We start from the raw sequence: 20,986 nt of genomic DNA, 5'->3' as shown, positions 1-20,986 counted from the left end.
CAGAGCATGAAACTCTTGATCTCGGGGTTGCTTGAGTTCAAGCCCCATATTGGGTGTAAAGCTTACTTAAAAAAAAAAAAAAAGATGCACCATGAAGTAAGATGGAATCAGTAATAATAAAAAAATGATAACAGTAACAACAACAGCTAATATTTATTGTGGATTTACTATGTGCCTGGCACTGTGCAAGGCCCAAATGTGGACTAACCATCTGATTCCATCTTCATAGATGGGAACCATTAATAGTCCCATTTTACAAGCAGGAAAGTGTCATTCAGAAGTTACATAACCCACCCAAAGTCATCAATAAATAGATCTGTCTGCTGATAGAGTCCATATTCTTAACAAGTGGCCACAGGGCATGATTTACATAGAATAAAACAAGTTTTTCCACTCAGCCACAACTTTCAAGAACAAGAAAGTTAAGGCTAATGATGAGACCTTCAAGTGATCTTTCAAAAACAATTTTTTTTTTTTTTGGTCACGCCTAACATCCCAGCCCGCTGCCTGAAGTGGACAAAAATTTCTCTTCCTCTAAGTACAGAGCTTCAACTTGGAATTTCTGCTTTCTGCAGAAAAATATGGGAGGAACCACAAAACTTTTTCTTTGTATTCTTTGAAGTCTTTTCACAGTTGCTTGGTTTTTATCTTGGGCTGTTTTTGTCACCCATTTCCTCCCTAACTATACAGGCCATCTCTAAATAGAAAGGAGTGGTTTTTTTGGAGGGAAAAATCAAGTTAAATCAAATCAAACACAGTTGAACACCCATCTCTTGCTTTTTCTTTTTTTTTTTTTAAATTGTGGTAAAATATACTTAACATAAAATTTGCCACCTTAACCATTTTTTTTTTAAAGATTTTATTTATTTGACAGAGAGACACAGTGAGAGAGGGAACACAAGCAGGGGGAGTGGGAGAGGGAGAAGCAGGCTTCCCACGGAGCAGAGAGCCCGATGCAGGGCTCGATCCCAGGACCCTGGGATCATGACTGGAGCCGAAGGCAGATGCTTAACGACTGAGCCACCCAGGTGCCCCCACCCTAACCATTTTTAAGGATACGGTACAGTGGTATTAAGTCCATTCACATTGTTGTGCAAACATCACCAGCATCCTTCCCCAGGACTCTTCGCATCTTGTAAAACTAAAACTCTGTAACCATTGAACACTAACTCCCCATTTACCCTCTCCCCAGCCCCTGGCAACCACCCTTATACTTTCTATCTTTATGATTCTTACTATTCGAAGTACCTCATCTAAATGGACTCATAACAGTATTTGTCTTTTTGTGACTGGCTTATTTCACTTAGCCTTATCCACGTTGTAGCATATGACAGATTCCTTTCCTTTTTAAGGTGGAATAATATTACATTGCATGTATATATCACATTTTCCTTATCCATTTAGGTGTCGATGGACACTTGAGGTGCTTCCACCGTTTAGGTCGTGCCAATAATGCTATGAACACGGATATACAAATATCTATTCAAGACCCTACTTTCATTCTTTTGGAACTCACAACACTTTTTATTTAGAATCTTCAGAATGCTCTGAAGAGGGAAATGCCAATATTCCTCCCTTGCCTTTTAAACTGCCGGCTGATCCGATGGGTTTTCTCTAGTGAAGTCTAACACATGTGCTGTGAAAGGCTTTCTTTGTTCGTGAAATCAAACCATATTCCAAATGACTTGTGGTCTGTTATTTCTTGTTAATTAAGACTGTAACAGGAGAGCTATAGGAAAATAATCAAATTTCCTTACAACCTAAAATATTTGAGCATAAATATCTAGATCTTTTCTACACACACACACACACACACACACACACCTAAAAGAGGCTCAGGAATAATAGTCTAATGATGCCAAATTTGAACTAAAGAGGAAGAGGGTACAAAAAGTATCATGGTTGAATGTAGGTTTCCAAGTCTTTATTTAAATAATGTTTTTATTCTTCTGTAAAAACAATATATTCTTTGTAGATAATTTGAAAAATAGAAAAAAGCAGAGGGCAAAAATGTCACCCCTTATCCTATCTCTGAACAACTACAATATTATTTTATATATTTGTTTCTAGTGGACTATCTACATATCCATATATATTTTTAAAATATTTTATTTATTTGATAGAGAGAGACACAGCGAGAGAGGGAACACAAGCAGGGGGAGTGGGAGAGGGAGAAGCAGGCTTCCCACAGAGCAGGGAGCCCGATGCGGGGCTTGATCCCAGGACCCTGGGATCCTGACCTGAGCTGAAAGCAGATGCTTAACGACTGAGCCACCCAGGCGCCCCTACATATCCATATTTTTAACATAATTATAAGTAATCTACATATAAGACATTTTATTCTTTCTTCACCTAATATCCTATGGCAATCTCCATCTTGTTACTATGCTCTGTTTATTATTTTTAATGTTGACATAATAGTCCATTGAGTAAATGTCCAGTATTTATTTTATAATTACTATGTTATTGAATATTAATTGTTTTACATTTTACTTAATCTAAAACTTGCCGCACACTTTCAGGAAGAAAACTCTGATTCTGGATTGTAACTCTGATTCTGGTAGAGCTTCTAGATTGTATCACAGATACAATCTTCACTTATCCAGCCTCTAGCTATCAGAATAGGTCAAGAGATACCTAGGCCAGTGGGATTAAAAGAAAGATAAAACAAGTGGTCACTCAGTCACCACTTCCCAGGCTTCTTCTAGACTCAGAGGTCTGCTGTATTGGTAGCAAATGGTACTCCCCAGAGTTGTGCAGTAGACAACCCATACAACTGTGGACACATGGTTTTACCTGTTTATACACTCCTGCACAGTGTCCATGCAACTCCAACATCCTTAGACATACTTCAGGTCCCAGTCTCTTACTTCTTCCTCTCTTTACTCTCCCAACAAGACCTACACCAAGGCACACTTGTATATATTGCTGGTACATGTAAATAGGTCTAGAGGCTAGTCTCTAGCCTCTGTAGAGGGTAATATAGCAGTAATTGGCAAAACTCTGAAAAAAGGTGCTTACTTTTTGAGCCATCAATTCCACTTCTAGCAATTAACCTTATAAAGAGAATCAGTTAAGTGTTCAAGGACATATGAACAAGGATGTTTTCATAATATGTTTTCTATAGAAGAGAAAACTGGAATGTCTAACTCTGGTTAAATAAATTTCATATCACAGAGCCATTACAATTTGTGAGACAGACCTTTGTGTACTGACAAAAAAGGAGATCCCCAGTATGTCACTAAGGGGAAAAAGCAGGCACAAAACAGTGTTGGCCTCACAATTTTGCTTTAAAAAATTCCTATATGAATGGAAAAATTCTAGAAGGATGAATACATTAAAATTTTTTTAAAAACTTCTATGTATTATCCTTTTTTCTACAATGGAAATGTATTATTTAAACAATAAAAATAATAGATATGTTTAAAAAAATTTTGCTCCTTGGGGTAGGCTTCCCCTCTCCAGCTATGAGCAAGTCGATACAGGACACAGTCTTTCCCTGGGACAAAGTGGAATGGTTTCTCTGCACGAGTGGATCCAGATTTTTATTTTGTGCCAATATCCACCTTCATGTGCAAGTAATCAAGAGTCTAGAACTTTTTGTGTTGAAAACAATCATTGTCAGGACTCTAGATTGTGACAGAAATCCATCTGGAAGAGACTCACTGGCACCGCTAAATCCAGGTGCTCCACGGCCTTAAAGTCTCAGCCCCCTCCTGGCTCCCAGCTCCCTTGCCTCTGCAGTCACTTTTCTGTCAGGTTCTTTACTCAGTGGCAAGATGTTTGTGGACAGTCTGGCCTCCCAACTACCCCCATGCAAAGCAAGCTGCTCTGTCTCAACATCTCCTGTGAGATCCCAGGATGGTTTCACTAGGTATGACTGGCCTGATTTAGGTCCCTTGCCCATCATGAACTAATCCCTGTAGCCAGAGGGATGTGATATTCCAGTGGCCGAGCTGGCAGAGACCCACCTCTACAGCCAAGGGGAGAGGGACTGTCCAACTCTAAACCTGTACTCTTTGTTTATAACAAGCTGTTTCTCCTTGGGGGTGCCTCATCCACCCCAGCTCACTGCACAGTAGACAAAGGTATAAGTGCACAGATTCTCATTGTTCTCTGCAGGTGGAAATCGGGATCGCCAGTCTTTTTTTTTTTGCAAAGCCACAAAGGAGCTGCTGGAGCAACCTTGCACTGTATTGTTCACCAAATGAACAAAAACAGTAATGATTGATGGGCTTTGTGACTGTCAGCTGTCACAGTGCCTGGAGGGGGCGTTGATCCTGGGAGGAGGGGAGATTGTATGCCACCCTGGAGTCTAGGCTAGTTAGACAGAATAAAATAAAACAAATGCGCAGAAAGCATAAAACACCTGAAGCTTATTTAGACAGAATCAATATTCAGTGGATTTATCTGGTCTCTGCCTCCTAAATCATTAAAGAAATTTCAATCCTTATGGCCCATGGGAACCTCATTTGAACTTCATAGTTAAAATAGAGAGCAGAGTTTTCTCTATTCCCTGTAACATCCAGTGTTTCAGCGGCAGAAGAGCACCATTGATGTGGTAATGCAGTTTATCACCAATCACACTTCAGAGAGTGTTCAGAGGACCAGCTTCATTCACAATATCGAAACAGCTTTAAAAAAAAAAAACATTCAGTTTTGCATGTTGAAACAATCTGGCTTTCTAATCATTCGTTAACCTACTATTTTGGAAAAAAGGAACAAGAGCGTGTCACTTTTACAGATGTGTTTAACATCTAGTAATAACTACCAGGAACCTATTTATAAGGCTAATTATAAAGTCAAAGCTACCGAGAATGGTTCACTACACATAGCTTTTCATACCACATGACATTTCTTTTAATGTGGTAGGTTAAAATATATTTTTATGAGATGTCCAGCTAGTTTCATGATAACAAGCGAGGATGTCAGATTTCTGGATTTTAAAACTTCCTGTCAAGAATATTTTTCAGTCTTAAAGAGGAAGGAAGTTCTGACACATGTGACAATATAAATGAATCTTGAGGACATTAAGTGAAATAAGCCAGTCGCAAAAGGACAAATACTGTATGATTGCACTTCTATGAGGTATCTCGGTAGTCAAACCATAGAGACAGAAAGTAAAAGGGTGGCTGCCAGGGGCTGGGGGAAGGAGGGCATGGGGAGGAGTTAAGTTTCAGTCTAGCAAGATGAAAGCTCTAGAAATGCATGGTGGTGATGGCTGCACAACAGGGTGAATGTGCTTAACGTCACTTTACAACTAAAAATGGTTAAAATGGTAAATTTCATGGTATGTATAGTTTACCATACAAAACAGTTTTGTGGGGGGCTGTATTTTTCCCTCATGGTGTTTAAGACAGTACAAGTAACGGTTTTCATTAATTGCAAACCCTTCATGCTAAGTGCAATAAAACTACGTGGGAGTGTGTAAGGAGAGAGAGTTCGTGCAAGTGCTGCCTGTGACGGAACACTTCACAAATTTCTGAAAATCCCTTTTTCTGGTCTTAGGATGTTTCGTTGTTATAAAACCAGGCCAAGGGGCACCTGGGTGGCTCAGGTGGTTAAGCGTCTGCCTTCGGCTCAGGTCATGATCTCCAGGTCCTGGGATCGAGCCCCGCATCAGGCTCCCAGATCAGCAGGGAGGCTGCTTCTTCCTCTCTCTCTGCCTCTCCCCTTGCTTGTGCTCTCTCTGTCTCTCTCTCTCTGAAATGAATGAATAAAATCTTAAAAAAAAAAAAACAGGCCAAAAATCAAGAACTTGTGTCAGAAGAACACATGGTTAAAAGGTATAAAATGGCTTGCTTTGTATTTTTTTCCCATAATTATTCATTCGTTTGCTTACACATAATTTACATAACATAAAATTCACCCCTTTTACAGTTTACAGTTCAGCGGTGTTTATTCACAGTTGTACCGCCATCTCCATCATCTAATTCCAGAACATTTCTATCACCCAAAACAGTGCCGTTAGCAGTCATTCCCCGTGCCTCTCTTCCTTGGGTCCTGACCACCACTAATCTGGTTTCTGTCTAGGGATTTACCTATTCCGGACATTTTATTTAAATGGAATATGTGGCCTTTTATGTCTGGTTCCTTCTCTTTAGCATAAAGTGTTCAAGGTTCATCTACCTTGTAGCGTGTATCAGTACTTCATTCCTTTTTATGGCTGAGTAACGTTCCACATTTTACATATCCATTCATCAGTTGGTGGACATTTTGATTGTTTCCCACACTTTGGCTATTGTGAATAATGCTTCCATGAACATTCCTGTACAGGTGTTTGAATGGACAGATGCTTTCAATTATCTTAAACATATACCTAGGAGTAGGATTGCTGAGTCATGGAGCAGTGACTCAATGTTTAGATTTTTGACAAACTGCCAAACTGCTTTCCAAAGTGGCTGTACCATTTCCCATTCTCGCCAGCAGTGTGCGAGCCCTTCCAAGATCTCTACATTCTCGCCAACACTGTTATTGCCTTTTGGATCCTAGCCATGCTGGTGGATGTGAAGTGGCATCTCACTGTGGTTTTGCTTTGCATTTCCTACATCTTTTCATGTGCCACTTGGCACATTTGCATATATTCTTTGAAGAAGTGTCAATTCGAATCCCTTCCAGTTTTGTAATTGAGTTATTTGTCAGGCTGTGAGAATTCTTTATATATTTGGGATATTAGACCCTTATCTGATACATGATTTGCAAATATTTTCTTCCATTCTGTGTTTTGTCTTTTTGTTCACTTGATGGTGTTCTTAAGAGCCAAAAGTCTGGGGTTTTTTAAAGATTTTATTTATTTATTTGAGAGAGAGAGTGTGCAAGCACAAACGGGGGAGTGGGGCAGGGGCAGAAGAAGAGGGAGAAGCAGACTCCCTGCTGAGCAGGGAACCAGACATAGGGCTCGATCCCAGGACCCTGAGATCATGACCCGAGCCAAAGGCAGACACTTAACTGGACTGAGCCACCCAGGTGCCCCAAAAGGTTTTTTTTTTTTTTAAGATTTATTTGTTTTTATTTTAGAGAGAGAGTGGGGGGTGAGGGGAAGGGGCAAAGGGAGGAGAGAGAGAGATTCTCAAGCAGACTCCCCGCTGAGCACATCACCCAATGTGGGGCTCGATCTCATAGCCCTGAGATCATGACTTGAGCCAAAATCAAGAATCAGACACTTAACTGACTGAGCCACCCAGGCACCCGAAGAGCCAAAAGTTTTTAATTTTGACGAAGTCCGATGTCTTTTTCTTCGTTTGTTACTTGTGTTTTTTGTTATGTAAACTGTTGTTTAATCCAAAGTCATGAAATTTACACCTATGTCTTTTTTTCAGACTTTTATAGTTTTAGCATTTTCATTTAGGTCTTGGATTAATTTTTGTATATTGTATGAGGTAGGGGATCTAACTTTATTCTTTTGCATGTGGATATTCAGGAGTTCTAGCACCATGTGTTGAAAAGACTATTCTTTCCCCATCGAATGGTCTTGGCACTCTTGTTAAAAATCAATTGACCATAAATGTAAGGGTTTATTTCTGTACTCTCAATTCTATTCCATTAATCTATGCCACTAGCACTTTTTTTTAAAAGATTTTATTTATTTATTTGAGAGAGAGAGAATGAGAGATAGAGAGCATGAGAGGGAAGAGGGTCAGAGGGAGAAGCAGACTCCCTGCTGAGCAGGGAGCCCGATATGGGACTCGATCCCAGGACTCCAGGATCATGACCTGAGCCGAAGGCAGTCGCTTAACCAACTGAGCCACCCAGGTGCCCTATGCCACTAGCACTTGATTACTATAGCTCTATAGTAAGTTTTGCAATAGAGAAGTGTGAGTCCTCTATTTTGTTCTTTTTTCAAGACTGTTTTGGATATTTGGGGTCTCTTACATTTTCATATGAATTTTAGGATCTGCTTGTCAGTTTCTGTTAAAAAAAAGTCAGTTGGGATTTTGATAGAGATGGCACTGTATCTGCAGATCAATTTGTACTGTCATCTTCACAATATTAGGTCTTCCAATCAATGGACACAGGCTGTCTTTCCATTTGTTTGGGTCTTTCTAAATTTTTTTCAGGGATGTTTTGTAGTTCTCAGCATACAAGTCTTGCACTTCTTTTGTGAAATTTATTCCCAAGTATTTTGTTCTTTTTGATGCTATTACAAATGGGATTGTTTTATTAATTTCATTTTCAGATTGCTCATTGCTAAGCACATATAAATACGATTGATTTTTTGTGTATTGGTTTGGTATCCTGCAACCTTGCTGGACTTGTTTCTTAGTTCTAATTTTTAAATATTTCTAGTGAGTTACGTAGGAATTTCTGCATAGAAGGTCATGTTTATGTAGAGAATAGAGATAGTTTTACTTCCTCCTTTCTGATTAGAATGCCTTTTATTCCTTTTCTTTTATTTTTTTTTTAAGATTTTATTTATTTATTTGACAGAGAGAGACACAGCAAGAGAGGGAACACAAGCAGGGGGAGTGGGAGTGGGAGAAGCAGGCTTCCTGCAGAGCAGGGAGCCCGATGCGGGGCTCGATCCCAGGACCCCGGGATCATGACGCCAGACGAAGGCGGACGGTCAACCGACTGAGCCACCCAGGAGCCCCTTTATTCCTTTTCTTGCCTAACTTCCGTGGTTAAAACCTCCAGTGCTGTGCTGAACTGAAGTAGAGAGGATATCTTTGTTTCATTCCCAATCTCAGGGGGAAAACACCCAGTTTTTCACCCTAAATATGATGTTAGCTGCGGAATTTTGTAACTACCCTTTATCAAGTTGAAGTTCCTTTCTAGTCATAGTTTGTTGAGTGTTTTTTTTATCATAAAAGCCTGTTGGATTTTGTCAAATGTTCTTTCTGCATCCATAACATGGTTTAAATTAATTTGAAATAATGAAAATCACATTGTATTCTCTTTGTAAAGACTTTGTTCAGTGTATAGAAGGCTACGGTCTCCTTAATTCTTTCCCAGCCACCCCAAGTTACCCACTATTGTTAGATTGCTCCATTTCCTTTCAGGTATTTTCCTATCTTATGTGTGTGTGTGTGTGTAGCTGTCCAAAATATATGTTTTTTTAAAAAATATTTATTTATTTATTTGAGAGAGAGAGCACGCATGCATGTGCACAAGTTTGAGGAGGGGCAGAGGGAGAGCGAATCCTGAAGCAAACTCCCCACTGAGCACAGAGCCCCCCATGCAGGGCTCAATCCCAGGACTCTGAGATCATGACCCGAGCTGAAATCATGAGTTGGCCACTTAACGGACTGAGCCACCCAGGCGCCCCTATACAGTACACATTTTAATAAAAAGTGGTATAATATATATACGTGTGTGTGTGTGTGTGTGTGTGTGTGTGTATGCTATTTCTCCTTGAGACACCATCTTGTTCCCAGTAGATATTCCAGTGTCCCATCTTTCTTTTAAGGATGAGATCAAGTCCCTCCTTTTTTGTGGAAGCTTCTGAGGTCATCCCACATATCAGACATCTTTCCTTCCAGCAACAACTTAGGATCTTACCCTCTACTTGGCACTCTTCAGTAATATATATATATATCACAGGAGATGTTTGTGATATTACATATTATATAATATAATTATTATATATTATATATACATATCACAGGAGATGTTTGGATTTGAACAACCCGAACTCTCACACAGCATACACTTGCTCCTACACATCTTTTGTACCATAAGGAACATTTCTAGCTATTGTGTGATGATGGTATTATAACCAGTTAAATTTTGAGCCACTGTGACATCTTTTTATATGGCAGTGTTTGTTGGTATGATGAGCTGAATTCAGCTGTCTTATAGACTACAGACAGTCCCCAGCTTATAATGATAACACTTTATATGATGGTTTGAAAGCCATATGCCTTAAGTAGAAACTGTACTTTAAATTTTGAATTTTGATCATTTCCTGGGTGAGTGATATGCCATACGATACTCTCATAATCCTAGGCAGTGCAGCAAGCCACAGGTCCCATTCAGCCAGCTGATCACCAGGGTCAATAACCAATACACTGATGACCATTCTGTACCCATGCAATTATTCTATTTTTCACTTTCAGTGCAGTATTCAATAAGTTCCAGGAGCTATTCAACACTTTATTATAAAATAGACTATTTTATAGGGGATGATTTTGCCAAAATGTCAGCTAACATAAATGTTTTGAGCACATTTATAGGCTAAGCTAAGCTATGAGGTCCAGTGGGTTAGGTGTATTAAATGAATTTTCAACTTATAATATTTTCAGCTTACAATGGGTTTATCAGGATGTAGCCCCATGATAAGTAGAGAAAGATCTCTCTGTTGTTCATGCTCTGCCCGTAACACAGGCTCCTGTGCGTGAAAGTCTTACTGCATGGGAGAATCAGGGACAGAACCTCCCCTTTTCCTGTTAACATGCTGGTTATATTCTAGGCTTCTGAGTATGATTTGGTTTGAAGAAAGCGCTTTACTGTTTTAAAGAAAGGAAATCTGAAAATCACTATTTATTGCATTTTGCTCTTACAGTTTCATTAAAAGGATCAGAAAGTGGGAAAGTAAAACGGCTAATTCTAGTGTAACAAGTGTAAGTCTTACAAATGAAATACACTGACGACAAAGGCGGAGCTCAGAAAGCACTGGAAGCCAGGAATCTTTGACCTCGGTTGGGCGTCCCTGAACTTAAGCTACCCTGCTGATGTTCAGTTATGAAGGAAAAAGACCACAGGTATAAAATATGTATGAAATGCTGAAAACCTATGTGGTCACTAGTTTTATCTAAATCGTGGGGTATAATAGAGGGTTTTATAACTGGGTTTTAACTCTTTGGGAACAAACTGCTCCTTATAATGTGCAAGTCTATTATTTATAAACTTCCACACCTGACTTCGACCCATGTGTTCAGGAATGTGCCATGTACAAAAGGAGTGGAATGACTGGACGATATTGCCTGAGACAATAGGAAGCTCCTTGTAATCAAGGACAGTCCCATTTAATGGTCATTTAACAAATATTTTGCTTGTTGATTTATTAATTATATCTCATTAGAGTAAATCTAACTTCTTCATGGAGAATTGCTTGCTGGTGTGTTCCTTTCAGTCTACTTCTCCTGTAGTAATTCTGAGGAGTGCATCAATGTGCATCTTTGGCCTCCATGTAAATCCACTGAGACTTTTCCTTGTGGCGATTTACTACCTCTGAAATCAAATCTAAACTCATTCCATTGACTTGGGTGGAGACATGCTTCTACCTAGAATGGGTGCTTCATGTTTACCTGGAAGCTTCTTAACATTGATACTCTGCCAACAAGTTGAAGAGGATGTACGCTTTTTTTTTTAATTTTTTATTTATTTGACAGAGAGAGACACAGCAAGAGAGGGAACACAAGTAGGGGGAGAGGGAGAGGGAGACGCAGGCTTCCCGCGGAGCAGGGAGCCCGATGCGGGGCTCGAACCCAGGACCCTGGGATCATGACCTGAGCTGAAGGCAGACGCTTAACGACTGAGCCACCCAGGCGCCCCAGGATGTACACTTTTTATCACGAGATACACATGCCACTCTCATATGTATTTGGTAAGAATTTTTCAGAGTACATCCTTCCTGAAGGGCCACATGACAATATAGATCAGGAACTTTAGAAAGGAACTCACCTTTTGACCTAGAAATTCCACTTCCAGAATTCATCCTACATAAACAACCAGACAAATGTGCGAAGATGCCTGCACAAAGATATCTATTACAGGGCGCCTGGGTGGTTCAGTTGGTTAAGCGACTGCCTTCGGCTCAGGTCATGATCCTGGAGTCCCAGGATCGAGTCCCACATCGGGCTCCCTGCTCAGCGCGGAGTCTGCTTCTCCCTCTGACCCTCCTCCCTCTCGTGCTCTCTATCTCTCATTCTCTCTCTCTCAAATAAATAAATAAAATCTTTAAAAAAAAGATATCTATTACAGCATTTATTATAATAATGATAAACTGGGACTAACCAATGGCTAGGAAAGACAGGTTTCAAAAGAAAAGGTTACTTCTAGCATATGATACGTGTTTATATGTTATTCTATCTTTTCAGATTTTTTATGCTTTATTTTTTTCATTTTAATTCCAGTGTTAACATACAGTGCTATATAAGCTTTAGGTGTACAATATAGCCATTTGATGGTTCCATATATGACTCAGTGCTCACCAAGATAAGGGTACTCTCAATCCCCTTCAACTGTTTCACCCATCCCCCACCCTATCCATTAAGACTTTTAAGGTTTGAAAAATTTCACACCAAAATGCCAGCAATGATTATTTTGGGATAACCGTTTCGGTGGCTCAAAAAGTTTTATTTGCTCTACCTGAGTAATTTTCTTTCTTTTTTTTTTTTTTTCCTAAAATGAACACGGTATTGCTCTTTGTATGTATATAATATTATTTTTGGGGTAATACAGGCCAGTCGACCCAACATTAAAAGGCTGGAGGGTACTTTTAATGACAATTGCAATGTAAGTTTTGGTAAAAATTCTAAATCACTCTTTGAGATGTATTTTGCAGAGAATCCTATTTCTGAGGTTTGGATGTTAGCTATTACTATAGCTCTGTTTCAAATTCATCTAACAGTTTTCCCATGGGCCCTCCACATCACAAAAATTCCCCATCAGACCAAATGCCATAATTGCACATGACTCTTACCAGATAGGCTCTCCAGAAGGATTGAATGCACAGAGCTGCCTCTTCTTCTGTCAGCAGGAGGGAGAGTGGGATCGGCGGCCGGGGACTGAAAAGCAATAAAATGGTCATATGCCCATGAGAATCCATCCTTCAGCCTCGGCAGCCCTTTGACAACATAATGGCCTCTCTGATTAAGTGCCTCATCCATTTCCATTCTTAGAAAGCAGGAATGCCATTTTTGATAGAAAAGTTTAGGCTTGACTTAGCATGTTTTATTTTAAAATCCAAGATGGATTCGTTTTGTTTTGTTTTTAACCAGTGTGCTCTTAAATCACTGTTAGCCTGTTCTGCTTTGAAAGGCTCAGGCTATTAAAGCTGCATGTGAGTCCTAAAAGGTGGGACATCCATAAGGCTCTATAGACATAAAACAGGAGACAAAGCAGGGCGACTTTTAAATACTGCATTACGACTGAGACATAATAAAGGATTCTTTTTCTACCTTTCTACTGAAGGGAAATTAAGCAGCTCATCTCTTTCCTGAAGGCAAAAATATTGGAATTTATCTCTGATAAATTGTGTGTGCATTCCAGTTTAATGTGGCTTGAATTCAGGCATATTTTTAAGTTAAGTTCTGCTACTACATCTTAGTAGGCAATACAATATCTCAAGTGCTGGGTCATTTGACGTTCCTTGCTCTTGTGGGATTTTTCAGATTGTGATGGGATGTTTGATCATAGATATTACATTTAAAAATCATGGTGAAATGTTCTTTTCTCCCCGCCCCCGCCCCCTGCCAAAAGTTGCATAGAGATACTAATTCCTGACAAGTTTTTATAAGTATGATTTGATTCTGGTTCCTTATGTTTCTCTAAAGCACAGTTACCTCTGAAAACCCCAGTTAAGCCTTTTTAGATATAGTACAAAGAAATAAACCTCAGAAAGGATGTGGGTCACATGGAGGCTGCTCCCAGGACAGGATCCCCAGAAGTGACTTTGCAAGTGAGGGGTTCCTAAGTTCCCTGGCCTCAGAGTTCTCCCTAACAACAGCCATCATTTGAGTTTATAGTAACTCCCATCATACAGAGAGGTTGACTAACCTACCCAAGGTCACACAGCTTGTAGATGGCCTAGTTGGGATCTGAGCCCAGACTCATAGGATCCTAAAGCCTAGGCTTCCCTCTCAGTGCTCGGCTGACACCAGACTTTCACTGGGCAAATACTCGCAGATGTGGAGCCTGGCACAGACTGCAAAGCTAAGTGGCAACATTGCATGATTCTCCAGGATGTGTGGTTTTATTTCTCTCTAAACTCTGATTTAAAAACAACAACCCACCCTTGATATAGTATGTTTGTTTGAATGAATGAATGTGCTTTTGAATTATTCCAGAATCAAAGAAATCAAAGCCCAGAAGAATCCTGAGGTTACTGAGATCATTTCAAGGGAGTGCGGTGTTGTTGCCAGGTTCTGGGTCCTGGACCGGGCAGGTCCTTTCGAAGAGACCAAGTAAAGAAGATTCTTCTATTTCTTTGGAGAAATAATTACACACTCAAAATGACAGCATTGTTAGAGAACTGTCCCTAATGTTCTGTTTCTATTTTTATTTGCATGATGTGGTGGCTTTTTAAAATTTTTGTTTGGTTCTCTTTACGTTTTCACTTCTTCTTGCCTAATATCTGGCTCTCTGGGCTGCAACAGATCATTCATATTTTGCTGGAGGCCTGCTTTCTACATTAAATGTCTGTACTCATCCGTTGTCCTTAATCTTGGAATCTTAGTTGTGTGACACCAACAAACCACATCCCTGAAGTAATTCTCTTTCACTAGGTAAAAATCAATGGCTTCTAGAGAGACCTTGGTGTTTCTAAGGAGACCTTGGTGTGCTGGCAATGGTTTTACGAGACTAACGTTATCATGCATTAATGCTAGCTGATATTTACTAAGAGCTTTCTGGACTCCCTTCCTATAAGCATTGCTCCTTGTATTCCAGCCATGCTGTCCTTTTTCATCTCCTCAAAAGTGCCCTCCCACCTCAAGGTCTTTGCAGAGGGGCTTTCCTGTGCCTCTAATATCCTCCTACCCCTAGCCAGGGGCATTGTGTATAGCTGTGCAGGTTGCTGCTTTAAAGACACCCAGCGGGTGGGCCTGAGGGCACTGAAACCCAGCCTATGCTCTTCCCGCTAAGCCATGCTCAGGGTGTGAGCCCCGTCTGCCCTATGGTAGGGGTTCAAAACCTTAAGGTAGCAGGTGAGGGGGCTGACACTTCTTCCTCCTGGTTCACTCTCACTCTTTCTTCTGATTATGGAAAGGTGTTCTTTGATTAGGTTAGGACCTAGTGGAGCTCTGTGTAATTTTCCTTCCTAGTCCTTGGCCCAATTCGGAGATGTAATTCTGTGTGGTTATCTAATGAATGCCCCAATCCTCAACTGGACTGAAAGATCCACGAGGGCAGAGACCAGGCCTGTGTTTGCTCCTCTTGGTAGTCCCAACGCTTAGGAATTATTCCAGAACCAAAGACATCAAAGCCAGGGAGAACCTTAGGGGTAGGGATACCATTTCTAGTGGGTACTTGATAAATGTTTGTGGAATGAGCCTCTCTGCCTGGCACAGCGTCCTAAGCACTTTCCATACATTATTTCATTAAATCCTCACAATATGAGTAATGAGCGATTGTTATCCTTCTTTTAGATTGAAGAAACTGAGGCACAGAGGTGTGAGGTGATTCATTCATGTGAGGTGATATGGTCAGTGACCATATCCTGCTGAGAATCTTTTGACCCAGGAAGCACAGGGAGTGGCCTAAGGAGAAGAGAAGGCAGCTTACAAGGTCACTGATGTGGAATTCAGGGTCTCGCAGCTGTGCGTGTTTAATAGAAGAAAACACAGTTATTTGCCTAGATGAAAAAACTGGCGGGGGGGGGGAGATATAATCATAGAAAATGCCCTCTTCATTAACTCTTACAGTAATAACTTGGCAGGTATTCATTTGTCTGACGTTCCACAGGGAAATCTGATGTCAGGACAGCAGAACAAAGTGGAGTTTGTCACTTGTATCTGAGGGGAGATTTGATGGCGCCTTTCTGTTCAGTGGCATTTTTTCTGCCTTAAGTATATTTTTTTCTACTGATGTCATGAAATCCTCAAAGTAACAGTATTCCTGTTTCGGAATAGCAGTAGGAAAGAACTGCAAATCTTGGGACAACAGGCTGGGCCAGCCTGACAAAGGGCTTTCACCAGTAATGAAACCCCGAATGGCTTTGCATCACAATGAATCTCCAAAAAGCAAAATGAGATTTCTAATAGGCCTTTAAGCAGTAATATGAGGCCACCTTTAGTGACATCCCTGCTTTCATGGCTAAATAATGGGGTGCTGTCTCGTTCCCAAACCAAGAATAAGTATGAGAGAGCCAGTGTAAATCAGGCCAAATGAAAAGGACTTAATCTTCTGAGAGTAGTCCCTGGAAATTATCAATCATTTCAGCAGGCCAGCTTGAAGGGATAGAAGCCACGTCAGGCCCTTTTCTCTCTTTTGGAATCAGTGCAACTGGCTTCAGGTCAAATAAAAATAGAGATGGAGTAGAGGCAACCGCTCATCATTGCGGAACTCGGGAGCGGGACAAGGGGCCATGACAATCAAAGGAGAAGGCAGCAGCGGAAGATCCCTCTTTAAGGGATTCCCCAGAGCGGACAGGTTTGCGTGTTTCAATGGGCAAAATTGAACCACTGAGTATGTTTCCAACACCTGTCTTACTGGTAATGCTCATTAATCGTGTCCTTTTCCTTTTTTAAGACTTATTTATTTTTAGAGAGAGAACATGAGTGGGAGTGGCAGAGGGAGAGGGAGAGAGAGAATGTCAGGTGGGCTCTGACGTGGGGCTTGATCTCATAACCCTGAGCTCATGACCGGAGCAGAAGTCAAGAGTCTGATGCTCAACCGACTGCACCACTCAGGTGCCCCCCTTTTCTTTTTTTCTTAAATGTGAATCAAATATATTTGAATCATAAGAACTGATGCTATAATTCTGAGGATTTATTTTTCTAATTTGTGTGTATGCATAAACACACACAATTGCTTCCTCCTTTTTGGGTGCTAAGTAAAAGATTTGCAGGACCTAAAGAAGATACACAGTATGCTTTCAAAATACACAAGGGAATCTGAGAAGTCTTTATTAACTTCTGCATCCAGTTCTAAAACAAGAGGGACCATCCCAAAGTGGCAGAATAACAGAATAATTAAACAGAATAAAGCAGAAAGGAGAAAACCTTGCTTTATATTGAAAACTGAATCTTGGAATCCAAATTCTATCCGCTTTTCATTAGGTAAGAGATTAATTTGTTTTCTTGGAACATGAGAGCACAATCCTGATGCAAAGCCATTTACAAAATGACACAGGCCCTAAATCAACCATCATTTATACAGCCCTTCAAGGGCCTAGTATTTGATAACATCTACCCATCGTAAACAGCAAAAGAGATTATCCAGTCCCTGCCCTCGGCCTTAACTGGTTTCCCAAACATTCTGTTAGAGGCATCAGTCTTGAGTAATAAACTTCAAATATTTGGAAGAAGTACAACAGAGGTTATCTGGAATGGAGCATCCAGATATACGGTGACCAGCCATTAGGACAGACTCTCATAGGACTCTTTTCTATGATGTGAGGAACAGCTCTGAAAACCAGTAGGGGAGAGCCAGTTACATTACTCTCCAGCAGCCTTAAAGTGTGTTTAGAAACCATGGTTACTAGGATGTGATCTGGCTTTCGCCCCCTCGCTAACTCCACCCTGGGAGACAGACAAGCCGTTATTACCCCAGCATTGAGCTGAATCACCGTCCTAAGTTAAACATAGAATCCACTCCCATTTTACCAGGCCCATCATTGGAAGTGGCATATGGGTCCAGTCAACAGAGCTCACCTAATGATGCGAGAAGGCCAGGAGCCCACCCTGCAGGTATAACCATCCTGAAAACCAGGGTTGTGATCTCGATGAGCTTTGATAAACATGCCCAGAGTGCTGCGTCATTTAGTCTCTTTTTAATGGATTACATGTTTTCTCTAATGTGACTCAAGGAAAACTTGAAGGAGATCTGCCTCCTTCCCATTCTCCCTCTTCCTGCTCCAGAACGTGAGCCTGGGCAAGGGTGGGTGTATGGGAAGGGCAAACCACCTTCCTCCTCACGGCTTCCAAATCACTTGCAGGGGTCTTAACTTGTTTTGTGTCATGGGTCCCTTTTTACACTAGCAGTTTGGATTTCTTCTCTAGATAATATATAATAAAATATGCAAGTAAATGTTTCAAAGCAAACCAATTGTATTGCAATACAGTTTTCAAAATATTTTTAAAAACCCAATTGATGACATAATAATATATGAGCCTCTAGAGTATGCAGTAAGTAAGAAGAGCTAATGGCAGGTCAATGAACTACTGTTATTTGGAAGAAGTAACAAGAGTAAATGATATTTCAGGATCACTGCAACAACTAGATTGGGGGGGGTGAAAAAATGTGATTGCTATTAGTGATGAAGACACTGGTACTATGGACTCTCCTGAGGTTTGTTGCCTACATTCATAATTAAAAGTGAGGCTAAATCTCAGTTAGAGGCTAATGAAAATAGAGAGGCAATTTGTCCACCTTCAACGTTCAGGGACCCCTAAATCATTGACAGTTGTGGCTGGAGCTGTGGAAAGGGGCGGGGGGAGACGAGGTTTACATCTAGGATGAGATTGAGGACTAAAGATTTTAAAACTAAATGGGATGAATCCAGTGAAATGAGACGGTCTAAAAACAGAGTGATAGGAACTTATGGAATTTGTCCAAAAAGTTATTTAAAGGGCTGCCTCCCAGATGGAAGGGAGATCCACTGTGAGATGGTAGGGCAGTTGCTGGGGGAAAAATAAGAAGGAAGTTTCATATTTTTTAAAAAAGATTTCTTTATTTGAGAGAGAGAGAGAGAGCGTGCCTGAGCACAGACGTGGCGGTGGGAGTGGGGGCCGTGATGGGGAAGGGCAGAGGGAGAGAATCTTCAAGCACACTCCTTGCAGAGTGCAGAGCCTGACGCAGGGCTCCAACCCACGACCCAGGAGGTCATGACCTGAGCTGAAACCAAGAGCTGGACACTTAATCAACTGAGCCACCCAGGGGTCCCGAAAGCTTCGTATTTTTATTCCCCCAAAGTTGTCATTTTTCCATAAAGCCCTTAAATTTTCCAGAGCTCTAATTTCTGCCAGTCCATTTCAGTAACTGGCTCCCCATTCAGCCAGTTGCTCAGGCCTGAAATCTCCAAGTCATGCTTGACTTCTCTCTCACCCCACATCCAATCCATCAACAAGTCTTCTTGGTTCCAACATCAAAATATCCCAAATCCAACCTCTTCTTGCCTCCCACACTCCAAGCTGCCATCATCTGCCTGCCTGCACTAGGCTCCCCCACTGGCCACTTGTACTGTTAGAGTTGAATTCAGTCAACTCCCCTGCCAGCCGCCAGAGTGATCTTTTTTAATAAAAAGACTGATTTATTTGAAAGAAAGAGAAAGAGAGAGAATGTATGTGTGAGCGGGGGGTGGGGGGGCAGAAGGCAAGGGAGAGAGAATCTCAAGGAGGCTGCCTGCTGAGCTCGGAGCTTGACATGGGGCTCTATCCCAGGACCCTGAGATCATGACCTGAACCAAAATCAAGAGTCGGACTCTCAACCAACTGAGCCACCCAGATGCCCCCAGAGTGATCTTAAAAGATAAATCAGATTCCCTTCATCTTCTGCTCAAAACCCTCCAATAGTTTTCTGTCACGCTCAGAGGAATAAAGTAAAAGCATACTCTTTACCATGGTCCCCAAAAGCTCACCTACCCAAGTTGGGCACAGCCTAGCCTTGCCTGTCTGGCTTTATTTCCTACCACTCTCTCGGCCTCCTTCATCCCCTCTGGTCTCACTAGCCAAGTCTGTTCCCATCTCAGGGCCTTCAGAGTGGCTCGTCTCTTCACCTGGAACACTCTTCCTTCTGATCTTTGTAAGGTTGGCTTACAGGCCCCTGTGCAAATGTTACCTCCTTCGAGAAGTGAACCTTCCCTGGCTTCTCTAAACAGCAGCAGGCCTCACCGCAGCCCTGGGATGCTCTATCCACTTACACTGCTTTAGTTTTCCTCAGAGCTCCTGGGTCTTCTATACATTATATATAGTATGTTTGTTTGTTAGCTTACTCATTGACTGGCTTCCCGCTAAAATGTAAAGTTTATGGGGGCCAAGACTTTCTCTCTCTTGTTCGCCACTCTATCCACAGTACCTGGAAAAGTGCCTGGAAAAAAAATAAGCATTCAACAAATATTTCTGGAAGAATGAATATTATTTCAGATAAGAAAACAGGGGCGCCTGGATGGCTCAGTTGGTTAAGCATCTGATTTTGGTTTCTGCTCAGGTCATGATCTCCTGGTGAGATCAAGCCTTGCATCAGTCTCCCTGCTCAGGTGGGAGTCTGCATCCCCTCTCCCCCTCCCCCTGCTCGTGCTCTCTCTCAAATAAATATATAAATCTTAAAAAAAAAAAAGAAAACAACTTTCTTTAATGTCAGGATTTATCAGTGGCAGAGCAGATACTTGGTTTTGCTCTTGCTTGGTTATTCTGCTATTCACATTTCATCTTGCTGAAGTAGTGACTACTATTCTCCTGAGATTAAGGATAAAATGAAAGCGGTCATTCTTTGGACACGTACTATGAGCCCTCTGCAATGGATATCTTTAATTTTTATCTGCTCATCATACTCTCCCCTTTCTTGTGGTATCAGCCCTCAGATTTTGCTTTGATAGCTCTGCCTCCCTGTATTGGGGGGGGAACGTGGGTCACAGCACCTTGCCCTCCCATGACCAAGGAGTGCGCCTGACACCCAAGCTTAGCCAAGCAGATGCTGTTTCCCTACAATGCGAATCTTGAGTGGACTGGTAGAGACTAGAGGATTCTTCCTGGCAGTGTTTTCATGAAAACATGGGTCTGTGCTTCCTGGATCCCTGTACCTGCTTTCTAAGGCCAAGTCCTTACCATTTCCTTCATGTTTGTGAGTTACCTTTTTTCTTCCAGTATATACCCTTTTCTTTAAGTAGCCTTTAAATTTCTCTTGCTTGTAAAAAAAAATAAAAATAAATAAATAAATTTCTCTTGCTTGTGACAAAGCACTCTGATACCATCTTAAACCTCATGGCCACCCTGCAATGCCATCCCCAAGTAACAGAAGAGAGGAACATGGCTTGTGAAGGGATTATTCCAGGTTGCCTGACTGTGGCAGGCTGCCTAAGAGTTTCCCAAGATGTCCTCATCCAATCCCCAGACTCTTGAATATATATGTCCCTTTAGATGGCAAAAGACACGTTTTAAGAAGTGAC

At 41.2% G+C, this 20,986-nt stretch overlaps 1 protein-coding gene across 2 annotated transcripts in view; it reads right to left on the bottom strand.

The window, feature by feature from the left end:
• Positions 1-20,986, bottom strand: part of IQCK (IQ motif containing K) — a 120,946-nt gene that overhangs the window by 52,855 nt on the left and 47,105 nt on the right. Inside the window, exons 7-8 of one of the 2 annotated variants that reach the window (XM_028091664.2) lie at positions 12,644-12,728; positions 4,535-4,634 (exon numbers count right to left, since the gene is read on the bottom strand). In XM_028091664.2, coding sequence (XP_027947465.1) covers positions 4,614-4,634; positions 12,644-12,728 — 106 coding nt within the window. In that variant the 3' untranslated portion in view covers positions 4,535-4,613. Of the gene's footprint in view, positions 1-4,534; positions 4,635-12,643; positions 12,729-20,986 lie in introns of those variants that run through there. The other variant, XM_028091662.2, reaches the window with a different exon arrangement.

Source organism: Eumetopias jubatus, unplaced genomic scaffold (genome assembly GCF_037043125.1).
Source record: "Eumetopias jubatus isolate StellerSeaLion01/CBP00866 unplaced genomic scaffold, mEumJub1_p1.0 scaffold_12, whole genome shotgun sequence".
In the NCBI taxonomy this organism is placed as follows: domain Eukaryota; kingdom Metazoa; phylum Chordata; class Mammalia; order Carnivora; family Otariidae; genus Eumetopias; species Eumetopias jubatus.
Note: the sequence above shows the minus strand (reverse complement) of the source record. Positions and strands in the feature narration are given on the sequence as shown.